General features: G+C 36.2%; 1 protein-coding gene across 7 annotated transcripts in view; it reads right to left on the reverse strand.

Annotated features, from left to right (window-relative positions):
- Window positions 1–21,876, reverse strand: part of GALK2 (galactokinase 2) — a 121,889-nt gene that overhangs the window by 96,619 nt on the left and 3,394 nt on the right. For 2 of the 7 annotated variants that reach the window (XR_011499560.1, XM_070501787.1), the window contains exon 2: window positions 4,324–4,362. The exons of 2 other annotated variants lie outside the window; for them this stretch is intronic. Coding sequence is in view for 3 of the 5 variants with exons in the window: in XM_070501787.1 (XP_070357888.1) it covers window positions 4,324–4,362 (39 nt within the window). In the remaining 2 variants the exon portion in view is untranslated. Of the gene's footprint in view, window positions 1–4,323; window positions 4,363–15,314; window positions 15,717–21,876 lie in introns of those variants that run through there. 3 more of the 7 variants (XM_044764910.2, XR_011499562.1, XM_014852699.3) reach the window with 3 other exon arrangements.

Raw genomic sequence — 21,876 nt, forward strand, 5'->3', positions numbered from 1 at the left:
GAAAAAAGGAAATTTCTTATAAGGTTAGAAAGATATGTTGAATATTCTTGGAAGTTATTCAAGACGGCCTCCTAGGAATTGACAGCCTTCAGAAACTCTATTTATATCAGTGTCTTTGGCTTTCTATTTTCATGTCTCATTCTCTCATCCCTCCAAAACGCCATCACCACTTCTCTCTACTCAGTGCTCTTCACATTCCAGTTGCCTCTGTGAATCTCTTAGTCTCTCCTACTCCATACCTTCAGTTTTCATGACATTGAGCCCTCAATTCTATGAGGCTTAACAGTTCCAGTGCCCTATACTATCTGATTAAGTCTCTGTGTCCCTTAATTCAAATTCTCAAAAAAGATAATCTGGTTGGCAGAGTTTAGGTCCTGTACCCATCCGGGGCCAATTATTTTTGGCCAAGAGGGTAAGGATATTTGGTACAAACAAGGTCACTTGTTTTAGTTACAAATACATTCGCTTGGGTTCACCCCTTCAGCAGAGGCTGTGGGTGACAACAGAAGATATGGGCAAAGAGACAATAACTGATATCACTATCATTCAAGATACATCTACTGGACTCCCAGGCAGATGTGGATAGTGGTGGCTGCCTAAATCTGAGTCTCCTCATTTATCCTCCAAAACAATTAAAACAAGAACAAATAAGTGATACAAAGCCCATATCTTTAGTATAAGTAGAAGACAGAAGGCACAAACTTTAAATTACCTACAAGTGAAAAAGAAAGGAAAGAAGGGAGGAAGAAAAAAAGAAAACCACTGTGAGACACTGGAAAAAGAAACTCGGTAAAAGAGAAAAGAGGAGAGCCAGCAAAGCTAAGATTAATCTAAAAACACCACCAGAAAGAAGAAGTCCACCCATCTAAAAATGGGAGGTGTGGGAGAAGAAAAGACGAAAATAGAATAAACTCACTGATTACTCTGTAGGCAATAGGTAAAAGTTAAAAGATAGCATTAAGCATGACAAAGCAATAATTTTTTTTTAAGTTATGATACAGGCACATGCAAGGATATTATTAAACCACTAAACAAACAAAAATGCTCTAGGAAGATCATGGCCTGTGCAGTCAGGTAGACCTGGGCTCAAACCCCTTTCCTACCACATGATGAAATTCTTTAACTTCATTCAACTTGATATGGGGTAGAAATACGTATCCATAGAGTTATTTGGAAAATTAAACAAGATAGTGGAAAAACAGTGTCTAGCCTAGGGCTGGCATAAAGGACTCGTTTAATAAATGGCAGTTATTATTATCTCCTGGTTCCTGGGTTCAGGACTGTTTATACTCTGAAGCATATAAATAAGAATTCACTAGAAGCAATCAGAGACAGTAGGTAATTAAATCTTTAGCTTGTATTAGGACTGCAAGTGCTGGTAGAGCACTGGGGTGACTCTATTGATGCTGTTGATAAAACTTGGTGCTCTCTGGGGACTGGCCCCATGGCCGACTGGTTAAGTTCGCGCGCTCTGCTGCAGGCGGCCCAGTGTTTCCTTGGTTCGAATCCTGGGCGCAGACATGGCACTGCTCATCAAAACATGCTGAGGCAGCATCCCACATGCCACAACTAGAAGGACCCACAACGAAGAACATACAACTATGTACTGGGGGGCTTTGGGGAGAAAAAGGAAAAAAATAAAATCTTTAAAAAAAAAAAACAAAAAATAAAAAACAAAACTTGGTGCTCTCTGACCTGCAATTTTCATTTTACAGATAAGAGTTGAAACAACTCAGGTTATTTGCCAGATTCTAGATAGAATTACTTAAAATGTTTGTGTTTTTCAATGAAAAAAATAAACTGACTGACAAAGCAGATAGTAAAAGTTTAAATAAGAAAAGCCCACTGTTCTCTCAGGGCATTAAAAAAGATATATAAGTACAAAGGTAACCAAAAGAACAAAAATATAAATCTTCCTAAATACCAAAGAAATTTCAAAAATGAAAGAGCAAAGAAAACAAATAGATACAGAAAAACAGAAACAATATCACATCATATAATTATAAAGCAAGATGGTTGGTTGAAATCAAACATACCAGTCACGTCAATAAATGTGAAATGGGCCTACCTCACCTATGAAAAGAAAAAGATTTGCAGTTGGCTCCACAAACAAGGCTGAACTATATGCTGTCTACAGACACAACTAACACTGAGTGATTCAGAAAATCAAATATCGAGGAAGAGGCAAAGTTAATCCAGGCAAATGGAAACAGTCAGAAAAAGAGGTAGGAATCCTCATAGCAGGCATCATAGAAGGTAAGCCAAAGAGCATCAAAGTGCATAGAGGGAAAATCCTTAATGCTGAGAACCACAATTTAAAACGAAGATAACAGTTAAGAAAGGCCCCAAGTGAAACTGCAGCCGCTTTTATAAGGCGAAAACTATAGGCAATGTAAGGAAATATACATAGAAATACAATAATAATAAGAGACTATAATATATCTTCTCAGCGTAAAAACAGATTGGGTGGACAAAAGAAAGATTATAACAACAAAATTGATAAAGTAGATTTTATGAAAGTATACATACATTTAACATTATACCCTGATAATAGGGAATATATAACTTCTCAAGAGCATGTGGAATATTCACAAATATTGACCACATATCAGGTCACAAAGAAAACATCTATAAACTTCATAAGGTAAAAGGACTAAAAACAACACTCTGTACTCAAGGTAATAAAACTAGAAATTATTAACAAGATCAAACCACAAAAAAGGCCTCCAACATGCAACTTTTTAAAGTGTCTTTTAACTCTTGAATAAAAAGGGAAATGAACTAAAAAACCAGGTCAAAATGAACTGAAAAACCAGTTCAGAGAAAGGGAAATGAACTGAAAGCATAGAATTTCTTAACATAATAATAATAATATTAAAAGCACTATATATCAAAATCTATGAGATACAGTTAAAGCAGTCAGGGAAACCTATAGCCCTAACACTTTTATCAATGAAAATGAAAGAACAATAATAAATGAATTAAATTCTCTGCTCAATAAGCTATAAAAAACCCAACAAAACAAACAAAAAGAAAGCACAAGGAAAGACTCAAAAAAGATAAAAGTAGAAAGTAATGATGTGGGGAGTAGAAAAACAGTAGACCTAATTAACAAATGAAAATCCTACGTTTTTAGAAAAAAATTGACAAAATAGACAAACCACTGGCTAATGAATTATGAAAATGGGGGATGATAAAGTACCAATATACAAAATAAGGAATGACAAGGTGGAAATAATATTAAACAGAAGAATTTTTTTTTTCTTTTTGAGGAAGATTAGCCCTGAGCTAACATCTGCCAATCCTCCTCTTTTTGCTGAGGAAGACTGGCCCTGAGCTAACATCCGTGCCCATCTTCCTCTACTTTATACATGGGACACCTACCACAGCATGGTGTGCCAAGTGGTGCCATCTCCGCACCCAGGATCGGAACTGGCGAACCCCGGCGGCAAGAAGCAGAACATGAGAACTTAACTGCTGCGCCACTGGGCCACCCCCTTGAAGAAATTTTTAAAATCACAAAAGACTACTTTGTAGATCTCTATCCAAATAAATTTGAAATTGTAATAAAGAATCTGACTCCATTGCTTGATGTTTGACTGCTAGCAGCTTTTTTTCTTCTTCTTTTCTGCCCAAAGCCTGCCAGTATGTAGTAGTATATTCCAGTTGCAGGTTCTCCTAGTTGAGCTGTATAGGACACCACCTCAGCATGGCTTGATGAGCGGTGCCACGTCCACGCCCAGGATCCAAACTGGTGAAACACTGGGCCACCGAAGCAGAGGACGAGAACTTAACCACTTGCCACAGGCCAGCCCCTACTAGCAGCTTTTAAGCTTCAACTGTCCCACTGCCCCTTTCTGCCTCACAGCAAGCAAGCTGATAAAAAAGCCCAGGTGCTCTGTCTTTTGGCACTGGTCAAACCACACCACACATACAAATCTCTATCCAAGCTCTATCTCCTAACCACCATAAAAACCTCAAGCTAATCTCTGTTCCTTCCTCTCTCAAGCCATTTTTGGCCAGGTTGCGTGGCTTGCTCTGCCCTCCCCAGAAAGCCTCATTATGTGAATAATAAGCCTTTTCATACCCTCTTGTTTGTGAGGTATTATCAGTCTCAACATCCAAACCAAATTTTTGGGTGGGGGTCCTGTGGGATGGCCACAACAGAAATCCTAGAGGAAATGGATAATTTCCTAGGAAAATACAATTTACAAAAACAGACCCATTTCCACAGAAGAAATAAATAAATTTATCAAAGAACCACCCCACAAATATGCTTCAAGCCCAGATGTTTTCACAAGAGAATTCTGCCCAAGCACGAACCTTTGATAGCCCACATGTTCCAAAAGTTGTTCCAGAGCACTGAAAAATAAAGGAAAACTGTGTAATTCTTGTTATGAAGAAAGTGGAATATTGATGCCTAAACTAAATATAGCCTAAGAGAATACAACTACAGACAAATGTCACTTACAAATATTGATGCAAAAGTACTTAAAAAAGTATTAGCAAACATATGACAACACCACATTAAGAAAATAATTCATGCCAAGTGGGGTTAACTCCAGGAATGCAAAGTTAAAAATACTAAGAAAATTCATTAAAACAATATATCAAATTAAACATAAGGGGAAAAAAACCGTAAGATTACCTCTATAGATGCTGAAAAGCCTCTAATAACATTCATTCCTGAAAGTGTTTCTCTTAATATGATTATATATATCTTGGTATTAAATCCAACAGTTACTTAATGGAGAAACACTAGAGACATTTCTACTAAGATTAAAAACAAGACAAAAATTTCCACTATCTCCACATCTAATCCACACTATACTGGAGGTATTAGCCAATGCAATTAGACAAGAGAAATCAAAAAAGAAGAAGTAAAACTATCTCTATTTGGAGATGATATGGTAGGATGCCTGGAAAATCCCAGAGAATCAATGATAAAACCAACTTAAACAATAAAAGAATTCACTAAGACAGCCGGATGTAAAATGAATATACAAACATGAATAGCTTTCATATGCAAAAACAATGACCAATTAGAGGCTATAACGGTAGAGAAAACCTTGTTCATGATAGCAACAAAGAAGACTAGATATTTAGGATTAAACTTAACAAGAAATGTGCAAAACTTATTTGAGGAAAGCTTTAAAACACACTTGAAAGACATAAAATAGACTCAAAGAAATGGAAAGACACCCCTTGTTCCTGGATAAGATGATTCAACATGAAGATAGTTCTCCCCAAGTTAATTTATAAATTGAATGCAACCCCCTAGAATTGCCAACAAGCTTTTCTTATGGAGGTAAACACACTGATACAAAAAAATTATGTGGAAAACAAATATGCAGGAACAGTGGGGAAAACATTAAAAAAGAAAAACTCTGAGGGAGGAGCAACCCCACCTAAGATTAAACATACTCTAAAGCCTCCATAATGAAAACAATGGGGTACCAGCACATAAGTAGACAGGCAGACTTCAGTAGAATAAGTGTCCAGAATAGGTGCAAGTACATGCAGAAATTTAGTATATGATGAATGTGGCATCTTCATGAGGCAAAGATGAACTTTTTAATAAAAAGGGCTAGTACAACTGGTTAAACTTTTGGGAAAGATAAAGTTAGGTTCATATCTTACACAAGAATAAACCTTAAATGGATCAGGAGTCTAAATGAAAAAAAGAAAACCATACAGCTCTAGAAGAAAACACAAGTGAATTTCAGTACAACACAAGCATAGGGGGAAGGTTTTCTAACTATGATTCAAAATTCGAAAGCAATTTTTTTTTAATTTGATTACATAAAAATTTTTAAAAACTTTTGCATGGCACAACTATCATAATCAAAGTCAAAAGACAACCAGCAAGCTAAGAGAAAATATTTACAAATGTTACAGGTATAGTCCTTATATTTTTTTTAAAAAACTCTTAAAAATTGTGTGAAAAAAAGCCAAAACTATGCAAAAGATATGAACAGAAAATTCATAGTAAAAGGTAGTTTATAAATGGACCTTAAACATATGAAATTAAAGAATGAATTAGTACACTGAGATACTATAAGACTGGTGAAGATTAAAAAGTTAACCACACATCTCATTGGTGAGGTTCCATGGAAAGAGGCACTCTTCTGCATTGGGTTGGGAATGCAAACTGGTACCACACGTTTGAAGGGGTGTCGGGCAATATCTAACAAAAATACGCTGGCATTCATTTTTACCCAGCAATCCTATGTCTAAGAATTTACCCTGAAGGTATATCTCCAACAATATGAAAATACACATGCATGAGATGATTCATTGCAGACTTGTTTATAATTGCAAAATACTGGAAATAACCTAAACACTCTTACATAGGAGACTATTTGCATAAAGTATGGCCTATTTACAAAATGAAGCACTTACAAAACTATAAAAAAGAATATAATTTCTAGAAATTTTTATCAAGTTTTCTTATAATAAAGAAGCAAAGTGTGATGCTGAGATGACCTAGAAGCATTAACATTCCAGTAGCAACAAGCATCCCTAGTGTTCAGATCTTGGTTTAAAAAGAAAGCAGAGCTCTTTAAAGAAATGATTCTAGAGCTGGGGCAGAGAAAATACAATGTAAACCTGGAACATCTTGCTGTGCCAGACAGTAAGGAAGTGCTCTAACAATGATAGTGATATGCCAGAAAGACACAGGAAGCCCACATAAGGATGGTCCCACTGCCCAAACCTGGAACAATTTGAGCAGCAAAATAGTAATAACAATAACGTATTATAACCCATAGAATAAAATAAAAATAGATGAGCCCATACTGACATAAATAAATGGAAAAATGGGGGAAATATTTTCTTCATTAGAATGTCAAATAGGAAATGTAAGTAATATGAAAAAACTAGAAAATCACCATTTGGTGACCATCATAGTAATAATTAATTCAAGCAAGGATCATCAATGGATGCTCAAACCAGTAAATGAAAGTTTGATAAGAAACAGAATATTAAAATATTCTTAAAAGTATTTCACCAAAAGATACTAATTATAGAGGACAAAACAGTAACTTGACAGTGGAAAATCAGACAGATGTCTCCTCACCAGGTGATCCAAGGTAAGAGCAAGAGTAAAGGGTAAAGGAACAAATAGATATCATGTGCCTCCTGATATGATGTACTGAGAAAACAAAATTACTTTTAGTATTTGTTTCAAAAATGAATAAAGTGAACCTAATCACAAAGAAACAGAAGATAAACTGCTATAGGAGAAATGTTTTAAGGTATAATCATGATTCATACAGATATAAAATGAACACATGTTAAAGACTTTATTTATCTCATTAATGACAGAACCAGTAAAATATTATAGCCTGTTGGGAGAACCCAAAGTATCACTCACATACAGTCAGATAAGGAATACTAGAATGAATTCACAAATAGATATAAAAACTGGCAGAACTGGTTAATAGCAAGGAGCAAAAATCCACTGCATTTTACTACACACAATCTGTGATTTCTATGGACAAGAATCATTTACATTGCTTCAGTTTTCTATGATCTACAGAGCTGTAAAAGAGCTTGAATATAATGAAAAGCTCAGAGCCATGTGGAAATCAGATAACCTGGAGAAGCATGCCAGGTAATTTCTGGTTCTCCTTGGAGATACCCAGTAATCTTTCGGTCCATTTCAATATCTTTCACAATTTTTTCCTACAACCCAAATTGAGGGATATTCTATAAAATAACTGGTCATGAAATACAAAGAAAGACTGAGGAACTGTTCCACAAATAAAAAAAGGTTAAAAAGACAACAACTAAATGCAACATGTGTCCTAGATTGGATCCGGACCAAGAAAAAAAATTATTGTTTTTTTGCTATAAAGGATAGTAGTGGGATAATTGGTGGCGCTTGAGGTCTGTCAATTAGATAATGTTGTATCAACATTAATTTCCCGATTTTGATCATTGTATTCTGGTTATGTTAGAAAATGTCCTTGTTTCTAGAAAACACCCTTCAGTATTTAAGGTTAAAGAAGTATCATGCCTTCAACTTAATCTCAAACTGTTCAGGAAAAATTGTACAACAGAAAGAGATAGAGAATGATAAAGGAAATATGGTAAAATGTTAACATTTGAGGAATGTGGGAAAAGAGTAGACAGTAATTTTTTTTTCTGTAAGCCTAAAATTATTTCAAAATAAAAAATTCTTTTTAAAAAGAAACATTTAGTGATGCTATACCAAGTACACTACTTGGAAAGGAGATTAATAATCATCCTTGGCCTCTAGGAATATAAAAGTCTGTCAGAACAGAAAGAAGGTAAGCCAAAAAACACAGTACAGAGTGATAATAGAGTGATAAACCAGAAAAATATACTCCTTTAGGAGCACAGAGAAAAGCTACTTAGCCCCTACAGGGGAGAATGTGAGGGGTAAGATAAATCCAGAAGGGGGAGAATAAGTGAGAGAAGGCTCCTCAAAGAGGCAATAAAGTGAATTTTAAAGGATGATGTCTGACAAGTGGGATGGGGTGAAGCATTCTAGGCAGATGGAATGCCTTTTGGCCCAGCATGCTGCATTCAGAAAATTCCAATTAGGGTTTTAAATGCATCAGAAGAGAAAAATGGGAGAGGAGGCTGGTGGTAATCAAGCCCCAGATCTTAAAGGGCCTTATTTACCATGTTGAGGAATCTGGCTTTTAACACATAGGCAATGGATATGAGCAGGTGTTTAAGGATGCAGTAATAATATTGATTTCACTTGAAAAAGCTCACTGGGAAGTGTACGGAAGATGGGTCATAGGAAGGCAAAGCAGAAAAAAGGAAATCTAAAAGGAGGCCATTGTAGTCAACCTAGAGAGAAATGCTGAGAGTACCTTGGTGGTGGAGATAGAAAGGAAGGGTGAAAGTTAAATTAAGGTAATATTAAGAAAGTCAAATCCACAGGATCTGTTGACCAATTAGGATGTGGGAAAGAGAGAGAAGCATATGACCACTCCCAGTCTGCTGGCTTACGTCAGAAACACTACTTGCCTCAATAGCGGCTAATGTTGCTTCTGCCTGTGAAAATCATATTCTGACAAAATTCAAGTTCTCCTGAACTTGAATCCTTATTAATTTGCTTTTATAAGCACCACAAACAAAAGCAAGATGAAGTGCTAAAAGCAGAGTTAGAATAAGTCTCCTTAAATGTGTTTTAATAAAAGGATTTTGAGTGACCAAATTTTCTGATATTTCCTCAGGCTACCTCAGAGAGGCAGGATGTTCGTGTCTTGTTATGACTGCCCCATCACCAAGAGGTTTACCAGATGACATGCCTGCCTTTGAAATTCAAATGCATAGAGGCTCTAAAAGGAAACAAGGAAAGTATTTTTCTCTAAGAATAGAAAGAAATGACGTGCAGTGTTTTTCTAAACTTCACACCTAATCCTCTAATTCTTGCCATAATTGGGGGAGTAGCTGTAATTTTACCACTTTGGGCTGGTCACCAGCAAGACTCCATCTCTGAAAATGTAGTCACTTAAAGTATTCCCCCCCAAAAGAGTACAACAAGCATTTTCAATTTGAAAATAAGAGCTCCTACAAAGATCACATTGTTAAAGGCAGAATTGGCCAAAATATCACCACACAAATTGCTGAATCTGGTGCTCTGAATACTCTTTTGACTTAAGATTTTTTTTTAACAGCAGCTTTAGTAACAGAACTTGAGCAACAAAATTACCGTAGTGAACGAAATGGATTTTACTGTAAGGACCAATTCTCAGAGGACCCTTGCGTGACTATGGTAACTGCAGAGATGAAAGAATTAAAATTTCAGGAGACAAGACATGTATCTTTAGTTTGCCCTTATGACCTTAGGCAAGCCTCCTACCCTATCTGTGCTTCTGTTTTCTCTTCAATATCAGGATAACCAGTCGTGGCATTACAGAAAATATTGATTTTTCATACTAATTTAATCATCATTGGTTGTTAATATCTATTTTTATAGTGAAAGGGATCAGAATATGCCGCTCTAAAATATGCTGTTTGGCATAAAGATTATTTCAACCTGAAGGCAATTAAGAACCAGCAGACATAGCAGCTCTCTTCCCTCCCGCTATCTGCCTAAAAACAGCGCATAAATTTCCCTTTGTGAAGTAGTCTCTCCTCCCCTCGCCCACACCAAGAGATAACTCTTATCACTGGCTACCTCACTGACTAGACTCTGTATAAACAAACCTTACTAAAATAACCCTTACTTTCTATTAATTTCCCCCATATAGCCACCTTCCCACAATTTACCACCCCAGAAGCCCAAACCCCTTTCCTTTGTCTAATCACTTCTCACAATTTATCATCCTTTGTTAAAACGCTATGTAAATTCTCAAACACAACTACTTCTTTGGGTTTTCACTTCTTTTCTGTGAAGCTGCCATGTGCATGTGAAATAAACCTTTTCTCATGTTGATCTTTTGTTAGTTTAATTCACAGGCCCCAGCTACTAAACCTAACAGGGTAGAGGAAAAGTTTTCCTCTTCTACAAGGGTAACTTACATGAGTTGTTCTATGCCTCCCTTTCCTCAACTACAAATTGAGAATAATAATAGAACTAACTGCAAAGGTTTGTTTTGAGAATTTTATAAACATGCAATAATTATTTTATTATTATAACTGTTATATTTGAGAATTTAATATATGTTAAAATGGCATTTCAAAGTATGGATAATTGTCACTGAGGGAGGAGGGGGAATTGTAATCCTTACTTTGCTCTTTCCATCACAATAAATTTCTCCTAGATTGGAAACTCAAATGTAAAAATGAAACAATAATTATATTAGAGGTCTTAGAAAATAAATTATGGTGGTGAAAATAAAAATAGTAGATGGGCTGAATAGTAGAATAAAGCATTGAAGAAAAAATTAATGAGCAAGAAGATAAAGCTGAGGGAAACTAGAAATTAAGGCCAAAATTATGATTATTTATTTATTTATTTTGGTGAGGAAGATTGGCCCTGAGGTAACATCTGTTGTCAGTCTTCCTCTTTTTGCTTGAGGCAGATTCTCACTGAGCTAACATCTATGTCAATCCTCTTCTGTTTTATATGGGATGCCACCAGAGCGTGCCTTGATAAGCAGCGCTAGGTCTGCACCCAGGATCTGAACCTGCAAACCCCACGCCACCAAAGAGGAGTGCACAAACTTAACCACCATGCCGCTGGGTCAGCCCCCAAATTACAATTATTTAGAAAATAAAAATGAAGGATTTATACGTCAAAACTTATGAGAAGCAACTATAATGGTACTCAGAGAAAATTTTCTAGCCTTCAATGAACATAAAAAAACAAGAAACAATGAAAATAAATGAAGTAAGCATATAACACAAGAACTAGCAAAAAAAAAAAACCAATAAAGAAATTAGAAGAAGTGAATTAAAAGATAAAAGCAGAATTTAACGAACTAGGGGAAAAATAGTAGATTTGGCCAAAAGAAATTACAAACTCATTCTTTGATAAAAGCAATAATACAGAAAAAACTTTTCTGAGTCTCATTATGTAAAATCAATATTAGAAATAAGAGACAACTATAAATCTCCAAAGAGATTTTTATAAATTTTAACCTGGACAAAATGGATGATTTTTCTAGCAAAACACAAATTTCTAAAAATTGACAGAAAAAAGAAACAGAAAAAGTAGTCAGGCCCAGAAAATGTTATGAGTTAGCTCTGTCGGATCTTAAAGAAAGATGATCCTTTGTTTTTATAAATGGTTCTAACAACAGAAGCTGTGGAAAGGCTTCCTATCTCATTTTAGGAGGCCAATATAATCCAGATGTTAAAACTTAACAATAGCCCCCAAAAGCAAACTATAGGCTACTCTCCCTTGTGAAAATAGATAGAAAAAGTCTAAATGAAATATTGGTAAATTTAATCCAACATACAATATTTTACAATATGTGTGACCAAATAGAGTTTATTCCAGGAATATGGAAATAGTATTGGGAAATATGTTGATCAAAATGCATTATTCTAACAGAATAAAAGGGAAAAGCTGTATAACTCCATGATCTTCTCAAAATATGAAAAAAATTATAAAATTCAATAGCCATTCCCTGACTTTTTAAAATAAAACTTAGAATTAAAAAAAAACAAGCTCCTGACATGCTAGAAAAGAAGGAAATGTCCTTAATTTAATAAAGGTTATTTACCAGAAACAGCAAACACCAGATTTGATGACAAAATGTTGGAAGCCTTCCCATTAAAATCAGAATCAAGACAAAGATGCTATCATTCAACACTGTACTATATTTGTAAAATATAAAATGTCTACACAAAAAAATCATAAAGTTCAAAGAAAAGTGCTAGACTGGGAATAATATACATAAAACAACAAATAGTTTATGTCCAACAATACATACATTCATACAAAAAATACATACATACATAAAGAGCTCTTAAAAACTAACAAGAAATAGACAATCTAATAGCATCTTTCCTTGCAGGGCCATTTGACAGAAACTATCAAAATTTTAAATGTTTATTACCTTTGACCCTCATTCCATTTCAATGAATGAGCTTAAAGAAACCTTCACAAAAATGCTTAAAGAAATATGTACAAAGAAGTTTACTGGAGCATTGTTTGTAAAAGTGAAAAACTGGACACTTAAGTGTACACTCTAATGGTTGACTGGTAAAATAAATAATGGTATTCATATTGTGAAATACTCTTAGTCCTTAAAAACAGTGAAATCAATCTGTATAGAGTGATAGGCCAGGATCTCTGAGAAATATTAAGTGAAGAAAAGCAAGTGGCAGAAAAACAAATACGATTCCACTTAACATGAACATGATATCATTTTTATAAAAAAATGGCAACAATGATATTATAAGGATAAAATGATACTATAAGGATACTACAAGGATACAAACCAAATGGATAACATCTAAGAAGGGAAGTAAGAATTGGCAGCACAGGATAGCAATCAGAGACTATAGTGAGGAAAGGAATTTAGGGATTTTCAGGCTTTAGTGAATATACTTTTAAATAATCTAAATCTTTCATATTAAGGATGTGTTCATATAGCACCATTATTCATAGACCCAAAAGATGGAAACAACCCAAATGTCCAACTGATAAAGGGATAAACAAAATGTGGTATATTCATACAATGGAATATTATTCAACCATAAAAAGGAATGACATGCTGATAACATGTTACAACACGGATGAACTTTGAAAACATTACATTAAGTGAAAGAAGCCAGTCACAAAAACCCATATATTATATGATTCCATTTATTTGAAATGTCCAGAATAAGCAAATCTATAGAGACAGAAAGTACATTAGTGGTTGTTTAGAGCTAGGGGTCGGAGCAAGAGGTGAGAGCTTAAAGGATGCAGGATTCTTTTGGGGATGATGAAAATGTTCTAACTCTGATTATGTTGATGGTGGCACAAGCCTGTGAATACAGTAAAAACCATTTAATTGTAAACTTTAAACATGTGAACTGTATGGTATGTGAATTATATATCAATAAAGCTGTTACAAAAAATAATAATAATTCAACAATTTAAAACTTAAAGAGAAGGAAAAGAGAAGAGACACCACTGCTAAGAATGCAAAGAAAGCTAGAACAGTGGAATTTGAAGTCGTCTTACAGTACAGGGAGCATGCAAGACTGGGATGCAGGAAAAAAAATTACAACTTCTATTTCTATTTGACTTTTATATAAAAAGAATAAAAAAGAAATTAAGTTTACTAAAATGGTATAATGTGGTTGGCTAGCGCCTTTACTCAGAGGATCACGTGTCCTGTGACATTGAAGGGGCATCCTAGAGAAAGAGCAGGAATCCCACAAGACTGCCCTGGGGGCGTTCAGGCATTTTTTTCCCCTTTCAGCATAGGTGGATTTACAAACTATCTAGATTTAACTGAAGGCTCCCCTGCTAAAATGAGTAAGTGGCTGAAGCACTGCTTGAGGCTAATACTTGGATTGCATGCACAAGCGAAAAACAAGAAAATGGCAGAGTGCACACTTCTCTGACTACCGTTATGATCTCTTCTGTGGCTAGCACTGAACAATAGATATTAACAAGAAATATTTATTGCATTAGTGAACAATGCAGAAGTCATACAAGGCAAGGAACAACTTTAAGGAAATTTAGTAAACAATTCTTCACTTTTGGTACATGTTACCACCATTTCCTCTCCTCTGCAGGGTAACTACAGAAATATTGAGCATTGTGAGCAAACTCACATAAAATGGAAACAAGAAATTTATACATGGATATGTTTTATGTAAAAGACTAAGCTATAAGGGGCCAGATTATTTTCACATAACAAATTCCTCATGAATCTTATTTGAAGCATGTCTTCAACAATGTGTCCTAATTCATTCAAATATACAAGGACAACAGTACTATGCAAGGACCTCCAGAAAATAGAGACATCCAGAGACATTCACAAGTAGTCTAACGTTGTGCTGGTCTCCATCGTCAAAAACTTTCTTTCTGATAACGAAAGATCCACTGTTTGCTGGCTTAAGTGTGAAAAAGTACTTGCAACTTTTAGTAAGTTCTGATATTGTCAACTGTCACATGGCAGTCATAAACCAGGAAGTTGGGAGAGCTTGAGGACTTAATATTAGAGAAAAAAGTTAACAGGAGGAAAAACGTAAAAATTAGAAACAGCAAGCGGGGAGAGAAGCCAGAAAAGCTGTAGCACTAATAGGTACCTTAGAGACTTCATTCTGAGATTTCAGTCCTATGTCAGAACGAAGTATTTCTACAAAGTATCAGCAAGATGCCCTCAAATGAAATGATCTTCCGCTAGGTATCAATAAGCCATTAGTTATTCTGTAGCTAGGTACTGGGAGCATATTAAGTCCCTAAGTGACAATTCATAGATTCCATGATTTAAAAGGATGCAGAGACTAAGGGTAGTTTTGTTTGTTTGGGTTTTTTTTGTTTTTTTTTGTTTTTTTTTTTTGCGTGTTTGATTGTTTTCGATGAATATTGTAGAAAGGGGACTTTAAAAAGCTGCTGGTAGGCAAGACAAAACGAGAATAGGTTTGGCCATTTCTGCTAAAGCCCGGCAGAAAGAGTGCACCACCTTCAGCAAGAACGGGAGAAGGATCTGCGTGAATAACGCAAAACACACAACCCCTGGTAGGAGTCAAGATGGACAGTGTTTGCGGCGTGGTCTTTCTTGCAAGCCCAGCCATGCGGCCTCATAACATCCCAAGGATTCTGTCGGCTGCCGGACGGGCGCCAAAGCAGCGCCCCAGTGCAGAGCCAAAGACCCTGGACACTATCTGTACTCAGCCAACCCAGGCGATTCCAAAGCGCGGCATCTCCTCTCCCCCACCTGGGATATTCTGCCACCTGGACTCGACGCGTGGCAGGGCCTTCCGTAGCCATATTTCGTAGATCCTTCTTTCTGCAGTTTCAACTGGCGAAACAAGGCTCTCGAGGTAATCACGAGACGTCTGAGGCAGGAGTCCTTTCTTCCGGGCGACACCGGCCCTCACCCTGCGGAAATCCTGTCGCTTCGCTGAGGTGGCCGCTTCCAGTCGGCCCCGCCTCCGACTCCTCCTCCCCGGGCTCGGGGCCTCCGCGCCCTCCAGGCAGCTGGCAGGTACAGGCACCGTGCTGCTCCGAGCTCCGCGACCTGGGACTCGCAGGAGCCCCCGCGCCGCGCGCGTGCGAATCTGACTGCGGAGGTTTGCTTTCTGCGCCCTGGGGTTGTCTGAGTACAGAGTTGTAAGCTGGCACCTCACGTTCCTTTTTTTTTTTTTTTTTTAAGTTTGGGGTTTTTTTCTTAAATGACTAGAAGCTACTCCTCCAAATAACACTAAAATATTTAGTTACTGCTTCTTATGTGGATTATTTCAAAATCAAGCAGTATAAAATTGATGCACTTGATTTAAATATATTTGCATTTATTTCCAGAATAGAGGCATTGGTGGGCTTTCCTAGAGCACAATTATTAACAGTGAAAAGAAGAAAATACGTGTCTTCAAACTCCAAGAACCCTTTGTATCCAGTTCAACCCCTTCATTTTTCAGTTACCTAGAGAAATCCCAGATGCTTTACCTGAAGAAGCACACCAGCCCCACCCCATCACTCTACTGTTACTGTTTTCTTTCCTTCGTAGTTCTCACAAATTCTGCATATTTTTAAAATATATATATATATTTGTTGTCTGTCTCACCACGTCCACCATCACAGCCACTAGAAGGTACTCAGTTTGGGGGTAGGAACTGTATATCTCCAGCACCTAGAACAGTACCTGGCAGACTGGTTTTTAATCAATGTGTAAGATGAACTGAATGAATGACTGAAAGGTGAAATGACTTCCCTAAGGTCATTTTACTAACTGGTAGCAAAATTTGAATTAAACTTCAGGTCTATTAACTCACTAGTGCACTTTGCACCTCAGAATGGTGAGATTAAACCCAAGTGAAGCCAGCTAGCAATACACCTATCCCAGGGTTTCCTAATTAAGGAAGTTTGGGCCAACATGCCCAACACACTAGGTGTAGCAGCATAACTCAATGAGATTCAATAAGTTGCCTCTCCAGAATTTGTATATGTATATGTAGAGGAAGAGGAGAGAGGAGATGAAGGCTTAAGCATGAATTGACAATACGAAAGTGTAATTAAAGGGTTGCAGCCCCTTGGCACTGCCTTGGGTTATTATTGTAAAGGAAACATCATGGAAAGAGTTACTCTGGTCTCAGGGCTACTTTCTCACTATTATTTCAGTCCTTCCTAACCACTTTCTAATGAAGCAATTATATCTTTTTTTCTTTTGAACCCCAATAAATCGCAGTATGGTGCTTATTGTGGTTTACTCTTGAGTAAAGGGAGGCATAATGTCACTTCTGAAATAGGTCTGAATGGAAAGAGAACCTAAATGAGAAAAAATGTAAAAGTTTTAGGCACATCAGTAAATATAGAAAAGGAAAGATTATTTTTGAAATTCAGATATGTTTCTAAGATATCCCTTTATGGTCATTTAGAAAATAACAATTTTGAAGCTTTGAAAATATTGTTTTTTAAAAATAGTCCCAAACTCATTTTATACAATACTTTAAAAAGTGAACACAATGACTATGGAAACTTGGTTTCATAAAAAACTATTTCCTGTTTGAATGTGTATTTAATGACCAAATATTAACTTTGATAAATGAAACCTGGTGGCAAATCATTACTTTGAATCTTAGATACATTCCTATTGCAGTCTCAACAAAACTGATACAGACTGGAAAGCACCTTATAGAGCAACAAGGAGAATGCCCTTTGTTGAAATGATTGGCCCAAGGTGAAAGAGTAAGGGAACAGTGGGGCTGGAATTAAAACCCACGGCTCTAGACCCCCAGGCCAGCCCACTTCTGAAGGTGTCACCTTTGATGAGACCCCAGTAAAGTATGCTTAAAAACAAATTATTGAAACAATTAGTAATTTTTGTGCCTGAATTAAAATGTGTATATTATGATTTTTATAAAACATCACTCTTCTAATCACCTCTTCTCAAACTACTAGAGAACCCTAATAAAAACCAAAAAACAAAACTAACATTACTTCCTTATACTATCTTCCTTATGCCAGGCCTCTTGCTCAGTAAGCATTTTACATAAATTATTAATATCTCTTTAAATCTTCCCAACAATCCTTATGAAGTAGAAAACTACTGTTCCTTTGTCAATTTTAAGATATTCCTTTGGTTCTTATTAGACATACCTGATAGTGAAAATGTTTAACATCTAAATTTTACAATATTTTTATTTTCACAAATCTTGAACCTCTCAGTTCTTTATTTTTTGCATATGGGCACACTTACAATAAGGTTTAGAGTCTAAATTATAAAACTAACATAGTATTTCACAATAGATTCTTAAACAGAAACCTAATTAATAAACTTAACATTGTTTCTCCTCCAAAGATATTAGTTTCTGTTCAAACTGTTGTAGCAAACAAAACAAATCAAACACCAAAATGAAACAAAACAAGAACTCGATCCAAAGCAAAAGTAACAGCATGGGCATTAGAGTCACACAGACCTGGCTAACTCCTACTTGTTTAGGTTTTAGCTTAAAAATCACTTCCTCTGGGAAATTTTCCCTGTTCCCTGTCCCCACCTCTGCCTTGAAAACTAAATCTTTTAGACCATAGATCATTTTTCTGAAATAATGTTATTTCTGTGGTTTAGTCTATGCAACTTCTGGAAAATATTTCCTGTCGACTTATAATAAAAAAATGTTGTTCACAACTGGGAGAATCTACTTCAGTGACCGACTTTGGCTATTTTCCCATTACAGCAAATAATACATTATACTTCTTTAATGTCTTCTTTATAATGATGCCATGTTCCTTATTCATCAGTATAAGTATAGAATAGATACATCTCTCTAGTATATAATCATTTAAATAAAGGCAAAAGATAAGCTCATGATTCAGAGAAATATATACTTTCGTAGTTAAATATACATGCTAATCTTTTATAAATCAATATGAAAGGAAAAGGAATTGTCTGTGCTGTGCAAAAATGCCTTAACAGAATACAGGTTGTTTTGCAAAGTGAAAAACAACCACTAAAGCTCTAAGCACCCTCTTCTTCCCCAGTCATAGCAATTATCACACCAGTGATAACCATCCAATGTTGCCCATCTCAATAAAGGAGTTATGATTACTATCTTAAGCAATTGTTTTGTTTTGTTTTGTTTTTTGTTTGGAATATATTTGCAAGGGATCTCAGGTGACTGGCATAATTCAAAGATTTATTTTTCTAGGAAAACAATTGGAATAGTCAATACAACTTATAACATCTAAGCATGTTGCATTCTATAGAAAAAAAGATCTTTAAAAACTTTTGGGGCAGGCCCAGTTGTGCAGCGGTTAAGTTTGCACGTTTTGCTTTGGCAGCCCAGGGTTTGCCGGTTTGGATCCCGGGTGTGGACATGGCACCCCTTGGCAAGCCATGCTGTGGCAGGCGTCCCACATATAAAGAAGAGGAAGGTGGGCACAGATGTTAGCTCAGGGCCAGTCCTCCTGAGCAAAAAGAGGAAGATTGGCAGCAGATGTTAGCTCAGGGCTGATCTTCCTCAAAAAACAAAAAACAAAAAAAGAAAAAAACTTTTGATTCTAAAAGCAATCCATAAAAGTAAATCTAAGCCATAATGCATCAGTTATAATACTCATCCAGAATCCAGAGCCTGGAAGTCTCACACTAAGTCCTTAATTGAGGGTAGGGATGAGGGTGGGAACAGTAGATTGGGGTGGAGAAAAGATAGGTGCAGATTCTGATAAATAGGCAAACACCGGAGGAAGTGGAGAAAAAGCTCTGGTTTAAAAGGAGTCAAAAGGGGGGAACAGGAGTCTCTGGAATCTAAAGCCAATTCTGTCAAATAGCAGAAGTCTGACGGTCTCCAAGATGAAAAGGAGGTTGCATGGGAAATAGCATAGGGAGTGCAGTGACAGCGTTCCTATGAACAAATTGTTCGTGTCAATTGTCATTTGAGGACTGTCTCTGCTCTTTTAGTTCACAGGGGAATCATGGGAGGATTAAGGCAAAATACACTTAAAGAACTTATAGATTTCAGTAAAGAAAAGAAACAAAGACAATTTTGGAATTACAGTATAATTGTGTCAGGTCCCTCCTTTGCATCTACACCATACATCTTACTGAAAAGTGAGTTCATTTCACAAAAGTAGGGAAGTATGGTCACCATTTTGCGTAGGAATAAAAACAACTGGGAATTAGATACGAAAAAGGCAAATAATAATATTGCTAAAATTGTGTAACTGCATTTTTACAAGGTCAAAGTCAACATAAGGAACGAAAACTCCTAAGCAGGCCTAATCATCCTCTATTTGCATATTCCTCCTATGGTAATTTTAGAGATGAGAGATATAATTGTGGTATAGAGCATTCTGAAGGTTAGTATGAGTGGCTGATTGAATTAAGATGATACGTTTATTGAGTACTTTATAAGCACCATGGATTTACATACATCATTTTATCTAATCTGAGAAGACTGAGGCAGATTAAAAGGAGAACTAACTAGGCAAGGGCATCAATCTATAAGGTGGAAACGTAATGAGATCATGCAAACTGCATTTATCAGAACTATCAGGAAGGAATGGGTATTAAATGTAGGTAGAAATATCATTCTGATAAGTCACTTCAGTTGGTTGGTTAGATCAAGAGATATGCTCCAACAACAGCAGGTAGTCACCAATTTGTCTTTAAAGGGGAGAAAATTCCTTCTCTGAGTGCAGTATATAATTGATGCTACAACTGAATTGCACGAGATAATGTTGTGCTGTTTATTCCCCATTTGACTTCTGGATCCGTTCTTCACCCTTCTCTATCCTCCTGGAGGCTGATCTCTATGGACTGTACCTGGGCTCCTTTACCCTCTGGCTTCTGGTTAGGGTTGGTCACTGGCAGGATATTAGAGGGCAATGGAACAGAGAAGTTGAGGTATCTATTCCCCCCCCCCCACCACCACCACCACACCTTTGCTATAGTTGTAGCAGTAGCTGTGTTTCTCTACAACTATGGCTGCTATTGGGAGCCATCTTCCAGGGCTCCCATTCTTGCTGGTCTCTAGTAAAACCATTTCCTCCCTTTGCCCCTTCAAGCCTTCAGGAGGTGGCAATTATTTCCAGTCTGTTGCTAATCTCTGGGTGTTTCACCATCCTTGTTGGTTCCCTCTTTGTTAAACTCTTTTCAGTTAACCCTCCTGAGTATACCATAAATTTCCTGCCCAGATCTTGACTAATGCAAAAGGAGTCCTCCTTTTCTGCCCTTCTCACATATAGTGTTCAGCCTCTCTAAATAAGTGTAGTAAAAAAAATTTTTACAGATGATCAGTCTGAAAGGATGCCAAATCATGAGCCTGCTTGGGGTAACCATATGTCTCAGTCTAGGGCAGTGAGGAGTCACTAATGCTAGAGTTTACTTAAACACAACATATTTTCATTGAGCATTTTCTATAGGCAAGGCACATGCTGAATTTCATGGGATTCAGAGGTAAGTAAGATAGTTGTGTCCTCAAGGATCTTTCAGTTTAATACAGATTAAATACAAAATAATCATAATGCAGGGTAACATAAAATTATCAAAAATATACTTCTAAAAGGTCAAATTATGTTGGGAATTAAGTGGTCAATTATTTTTGACAAAGCTTGAATTTGTCAAGACAAATTCAATAGGGAATGGATCATTTTTTAAACAAATAATACTGGAACAATTTGATATCCATATGTAGAAAAAAATAAACCTTCACATTTACCCCACACTATACACAAAAACTAAACTTGAAATGGGTCATAGACCTAAATGTAACAGTTAAAACCATATAAAACTTCTAGAAGAAAACTAAAAAGAAATCTTAGTGCTCTTGGTGTGGCAAATATTCCTTAAATACAACACAAAAAACATAAAGAACTCTTACAACTCAATAGTAATAAGAAGAATAACCCAATTTAAAAATGGGTAAAAGAATTGAAGAGCTATTTCACCAAAGAAGATACATGGATAATAAATATACACACGAAAAGATATTCAACATTAGTCATTAAGAAAAGGCAAATTAAAACCACAATGATGTAACACTACACTCCTGCTAAAGTGGCTAAAATTCAAACAACTGACCACACTACGTGTTGACAAGGATGTGGTGCAACTATAACTCTTGTACATTGCTGGTGGATATGCAAAATGGTAAAAGCACTTAGGAAAACAACTTGAGAGTTTCTTAAAAAGTTAAACATACATCTACCATATGATCCAGCCATTCCGCTACTAGGTATTTACCTGTATTCATATCTATTGCTGCATAAAAATATTACCACAAACTTAGCGGTATAAAACAATACACATTGATTATCTCAGTTTCTGTGCTTCAGGAGTCAGGGCA

The sequence above is a fragment of the Equus asinus genome, chromosome 2 (assembly GCF_041296235.1).
Source record: "Equus asinus isolate D_3611 breed Donkey chromosome 2, EquAss-T2T_v2, whole genome shotgun sequence".
NCBI lineage: Eukaryota > Metazoa > Chordata > Mammalia > Perissodactyla > Equidae > Equus > Equus asinus.